The sequence below is a fragment of the Falco peregrinus genome, chromosome Z (assembly GCF_023634155.1).
Source record: "Falco peregrinus isolate bFalPer1 chromosome Z, bFalPer1.pri, whole genome shotgun sequence".
NCBI classification, from domain to species: Eukaryota; Metazoa; Chordata; class Aves; order Falconiformes; family Falconidae; genus Falco; species Falco peregrinus.
The window spans coordinates 33,687,449-33,693,268 of record NC_073739.1 but is presented as its reverse complement, the minus strand read 5'-3'; the positions used below and the strand labels follow the sequence as shown (position 1 = coordinate 33,693,268).

The 5,820-nt window shown below is 52.2% G+C and overlaps 1 protein-coding gene across 1 annotated transcript; it reads left to right on the top strand.

Annotated features, from left to right (window-relative positions):
* Positions 1–226: 226 nt before the first annotated feature.
* KLF4 (KLF transcription factor 4) lies at positions 227–4,759 on the top strand. Its single transcript, XM_055791553.1, is given in 6 exon segments — positions 227–676; positions 678–716; positions 719–841; positions 963–1,866; positions 1,949–2,113; positions 3,662–4,759. Coding segments are annotated over 6 exon segments (1,452 nt in total). The 5' UTR covers positions 227–631; the 3' UTR covers positions 3,838–4,759.
* Positions 4,760–5,820: the final 1,061 nt, after the last annotated feature.

Here is a 5,820-nt window from a genome sequence, read left to right as displayed (position 1 = left end):
GGGCGGGGCGAGGCGAGGCGCGGCTGGGCGCGGCGGGGCGGGAGCGCTCCACCCCCCCTTTCCCGTCCCCCCCCCCGCCCGTCCCCACCGGTCGCGCGCGCGCACCGCCCCCTCTCCCCACGTGTCAGTTTGTTTTCGCCGTCGCCCCGGCGACGGTGGGCGGGGCGGTTGCGAGGTGAGGTTATAAGAAGGGCGGCGGCGGCGGGCGACAGGCAGTGCTGAGCGGGGCGCGGCGGCGGCGGCGGGAGCAGCAGCAGCACCAGCACCAGCAGAGCGCGGGCCCGCCCGGCCCCTCCCTCCCCACTGGCACCACCGCGCCCCGTCCGTCCCGCCCGGCTCCCCCATGGCTGCGGCTCCCTGGGAAGCACCTCGCGCCGCCACCCTGCCGGTGGTGGAGCCCCGCTACCGGGCGTCCGTCGCCTCCCCGCGGCGCCGCTAGCGTCCCGCGTCCCGCTCACCTTCGTCTCCGGTAAAGCGCCGAGGAAGGGCGCTCCCGCGGCGCCACCCCGGCGGCTCTGGGCCGGCTCTCTGCGGCTGGACGGCGCGTCCGTGCCACCTCCCCTCTCTTTTCTCCTCGGCGGCGCTCGGGACGACGGCGGCGGCAGCAGCTCGGCGTGACGCCCCGGCGCGGATGCGGTGGGTGCTGGGCGCGGCCCCCGGCCCGCCCTCCCTCGCCGCCGCCGCCGCCGCCGCCTGACGCCGCTGTGCTCTCCCCACCCGCAGGCAGCCCCCCGGCGAGTGCGAGATGGCGCTCAGCGGCACGCTCCTCCCCTCCATCGCCACCTTCGCGGCGGGCGCCGCGGGCCGCGAGAAAGCGGCGCGGCCCGCGGGCCCCGGCAACGTGAGTAGCGGCATCGCGGCGGCGCGGGCCGGACGGGACGGGACGGGGGCGGCGGGGGCCGACCGGGGCGGGTGCGCCGCGGCGGCGGGCCGTGGTCTGAGCCGTGCCCGTCTCCCCGCAGCGGTGGCGGGAGGAGCTGTCGCAGCTGAAGCGGCCGCCGCCGGCGCTGGCAGCGCGGCCTGTGGAGGCGCCGCCGTCGGAGCTGGAGGCCGCCGCCGCCCTGGGGCCCCGCCGTGACGCTGAGGAGTTCAACGAGCTGCTGGACTTCGACTTCATCCTCTCCAACTCCCTCATGCACCAGGAACCCGCCGCCGCCGTGGTGGTGGCCCCCGCAGCCGCCCCAGCCCCCACAGCCAGCCCCTGCTCTGCCGGGCCTTTCGCCTACCCACTGGCCCGGCCGGAGCCCGCCGGCCTTCTCTACGGCGGTGGCGGCAGCCGCGACGGGGCCCCCGCTACCAGCCCTGCCGCGCCCTTCAACTTGGCCGACATCACCGACGTGTCCCCTTCGGGAGGCTTTGTGGCTGAGCTCATGCGGCCCGACCTGGACCCGGTGTACCTGCCGGCACCGGCGGCGCTGCCACCCCTGGGCAGCCTGCAGGGCAAGTTCGTGGTGAAGGCCGTGGGCGAGTACAGCCACCCGGGGCTCAGCCCCAAGAGCGGCCCCCCGGCTGCCGCCGCACCGCCTGGCACCGAGGGCCCCGGGGCCCCTTACAGCCCCCTGCCGCGGATGTGCCCCAAAATCAAGCAGGAGGCAGCGCCACCGTGCACCCTGGCCCCACTGCCACCACCACATGGGAGCGGCCCCCGAGGAGCTCCCCAGCATGATTTCTCTCTGAGCCGCCCGCTGCCTGCCCGGACTACGCCTTCAGTGGGGCCCGAGGAGATGCTGAGCGGTGCAGACTGTCTCCCCACTGCTCCGGGGCTGAGCCACCCACCACTGCCGCTGCCCCCCGGGTACCCTCCGGCCCCCAGTTACCCCACCTTTTTGCCTGAGCAGCTGCCACCCGGCACACTCCAGTACCAAGGTGAGTCCCTGTGCTTTGGCAGTGGGTGCGTCTGCTTTGGTGCTGCCTGTGGCAATGCTCACTCCTCCCTCTCTGCCTTTAGAACTGATGCCACCAGGGAGCTGCCTGCCTGAGGAGACCAAGCCCAAGAGGGGACGCCGGTCATGGCCTAGGAAAAGGACAGCCACACATACCTGCGACTATGCGGGCTGTGGCAAAACCTACACCAAGAGCTCTCATCTCAAGGCACATCTGAGAACCCACACAGGTTGGTCCCAGCGTGGGGTCAGTGGAATGCCCTGGCCAGAGGGGCATGGGGTGAGCCCCCTTGGACAGTGAAAAGGCAGGAGCACAGGAGGAGGGCTAAAAGTAGTAAGGGGTAACTCTGGTCAGTTTCCGGACGCCTTTTTTTTTTTTCTTATTTTTTTCTTACCTCCGCCCTTGGCTGCGTGAAGTCTTGTGCAGTCTTTGCTTATTGGCTGGATGTTTTGCTTAGTGGTTCAGAATGACTCAGATATGGGAGTGGGTGGGTTTCTTGCCAAGGCAAAGTTTGTTGCTCTTCTCTTGCTATGTGGCCAGCTAATTAGCAGGTAGTTGGAAGTCACCTGGGATTTGTTGCTCTGGATGGTGTTGGCCCACTTTTGAGAAGGGAGCAGACCTTTCTTTAAGATACTGCTTTCGTTGCTTGTGGTTAAATGCTTTGTGCACACACTCGTCTTGTCTTGACTTGCTCTAATGTAAGAGATTGTGCACCTCTGCAAGCTGCTGTTCGCTATCTAAGAAAATTACGATGGGCCTTTTGCAAGTGGAGCTCTCAGCTGTTTCGGTAGTACAGATGGGCTGCCTTGCCCATCTGTGGGGACACATCTTCCCCTGTAGTAGCACCAAAGAGGCAGAGTTTAACAGCTGATTAGCTGCTGTTAGAATTTGAGGTAAAATGTGCCAAAGTATGTACCTGAGCCTGAGTTCAAACTTAAAGCTTGCAGCTGAATGTGGTGTTGCAGTAACTGAGCTTGTGAAATCGGGTACATCGTGCACGGTTTCGCTGGTGCAGGCATTCCATAACAGTGATTAAATAACCTGGGAATTTGCATAATTTAATCCCTGCATTGTGAACTTGATTCAGAACTTTCTCCTGAAGAGGAGACAGGAAAGGGAGAAACTGCTCATAGTGTAGTAGTTAGGCTGCATCTTCAGGAGCAAAAGATTGGTCAAGCTCTTGTACTTCCCATTTGCTTCGAGCTGGTTAACACTGTCTCTGGTATGTGTAGACCAGGAGTTTGTAATTGTCAGGGAAACTAGTCTTGCTGTCAACAGTGGTTTTGTTACAGTGAACACAGTAAGGTTGAGTTCTTACTCAACCATACTGTGGTGTTAATCAGGTTGAGCTAATGAAAACAGTTTCCAGCTGTTTTTTTATTTTTTGAGACCTACAGTTATCTAAATACATTATGTCTGAGCTATTTGTTTCCTATTTGATCGTATAAGATTAGCCAGCAAAACCACACTTTATTATTTGTATTTGTATTGTCTGAATGCAAGACAAACAGTGGAAATGTGCATTTTACTGAAGATTTCAGTGACTCCAACATTTTATAGTACCTGTACACCTTGAAAAGGCAGGCTTACTCTGCTGTCTTTGTAGTTTGCTTGCAGCTGCTTCAAGAAGTTAGTTGCATTTTCTTTGACATCACCCTTTTTCTTACACAGGACAATGTGCGTTAGTGCTTCTTGAAGGAAAGATGTTAGAAGTGGTAGCCACAAAAAAACCCAACCTGATGGGTTTAATTTTCTGTTTTGTTTTGTTTTTTTAAAGGTGAGAAACCTTATCACTGTGACTGGGAAGGCTGTGGATGGAAGTTTGCCCGATCCGATGAACTTACTCGTCACTACAGAAAACACACAGGCCACCGCCCTTTCCAGTGCCAGCGGTGTGACAGAGCATTTTCGAGGTCAGACCACCTTGCCTTACACATGAAGAGGCACTTTTAATTGGAAGCAGTGGATGTTTCCCCAACTGCCGTAGAGATTCAGTATTTACAGCACAAGACTGTCTTCTGCAAGATGGGGAGAACACAGTTTAAGCACTACAAGATAATCGAGGTGAAGTCTTGCAAAGAGTGGAAAAGAGGGATAATTGCATACAGACATTGCAACTTTATATATATATATACATTTAAAAGAGAACCAAAAACATTGGGGTAAATGACTGGATCTTCTATCATTCCATCTGTAAATCCAACTTGAATTATTTCCGGACTACAAAATGCCAAGGAGTGACTGGAAGTCACGGATATCAGGGTTAAACAGACTTTGTGTAGTTCGGAGGGTGGGGATATTACACAGGGAAATGGTATTCCCTTAATTTTCTTTCAATGCAATATTAGATGTAAATGTCATCTTGTACTTTACTTTTTTTTTCCTTCTAAAAGCCATTATGATGTAAAAAGAGGAGGAAAAATTCAGGTACAGAATTCTATTTTAAAAGCCTATTTCATGGTGCTTAGTGACTGTTGGTTCTAGAGGTACCAAAACCAGGAAGCCAAAGTTCTCAAACTGCTGCATATCTGACAAGGAAATATTTTTGTCTTCCGATCACCAGTTATGACCTAAATCAGGTAATAAACCTGGTTTATCTTTTTTAAAGACAATAACTTTATGCAGACAGTCTGTAATGCACTGTGGTTTCAATGTGCAATAGTTTGTACAATGGTTTGTTCCCAAATATGCCTTAAGCAGAACAAATGTTTTCTATATAGTTCTTTACATAATAAATATGTAATATAAATTTAAGCAAACTTCTATTTTGTATATTTGTAAACTACGAAGTAAAAAGGAGCATTTTGTTGGAATTTGTATTTTGCATATTCAAGTGGAAAATAAGTTTTAATAAACCTATAATATTTTATCTGGATGGCTGCTCGTTATTTTCTTCTGTGTATGGATATATCCAAAGAAAGTTTATTAGGTCTTTGTTAGTGGTTGAGTTTTCCAAGGCAAAGGGTGTGTGTGTGTGTGAAAGCCTGTAGTCACAAGATGCTGAAAGATACTACTGTATAAGTCAAATGCTGATGTGACCATGTCCTTTTAGGGAAGAAGATGTACTGAAAATTTTTGCTGTCAATGTCTAATAGCCACTTACCTTACTTGCACAATGAAACTGTGATTTACCATTTTTAAGGTTTGGATTATTTGTTAGAGGAAACATCTGTTGGGGACATGAGAATTTGCATATTGAAGGATAATGAACTCCTGATTTTTTTCTGTTGTGGTCTTTTCAGCTTAAATTTTCTAGCTTCATCTTCTTGGGCTTCTCAGATAAGCTAGTATAATCACATTCATGCTGATGAAGGAAAATCTACTGAGTAGTAACACAAAGAATAAACTTGATTCAAGGAATCAAGAGTGCATGCATAAAACACATAGTCTACATGGAGTTTCTTTTAAAAGCCTGCTCTGTCCTGGGAATTCAATAAATTGGCATATCTGAAGTGTCAAAATTCCTGTAGGAATCTGGTATGCAAACATAACATGGGAAGGCTGACCATGCAGTCTACAGACCATATAGCTGTACATTCAAGATGCATTGCTGCAAGGTCCACAGTGTAGCTTCAGTTGTGCTCGTTCTGCTGCAGTTAATGCAGTGAGCCTGCTGCATGCCTGAGGTCATTACTGTTTTTGTTGTATTTGTCCTTGGGGACCTCATTGCTCTAGTTTCTTTACAAATGTGCAGCAATAAGATGATTTCAACATGAATGCTTGATGAATGGGACCTGTTTTTCTCACTACTCTTTGTAAAGAGAAGTTACTCTTCCACTGGTTTAAAATGTCAGTCAGCTGGGAATTTGGATATATGTAACATTGAATGAAGCTGAGCATGGAAAACAAATTACAGGCAAGAGCCATTCACATTTTTTGCGGTAGTTAAAACAAGAGTGGCAATATCAACTTTTTGTTCCCAAATGTGTCTTAGGA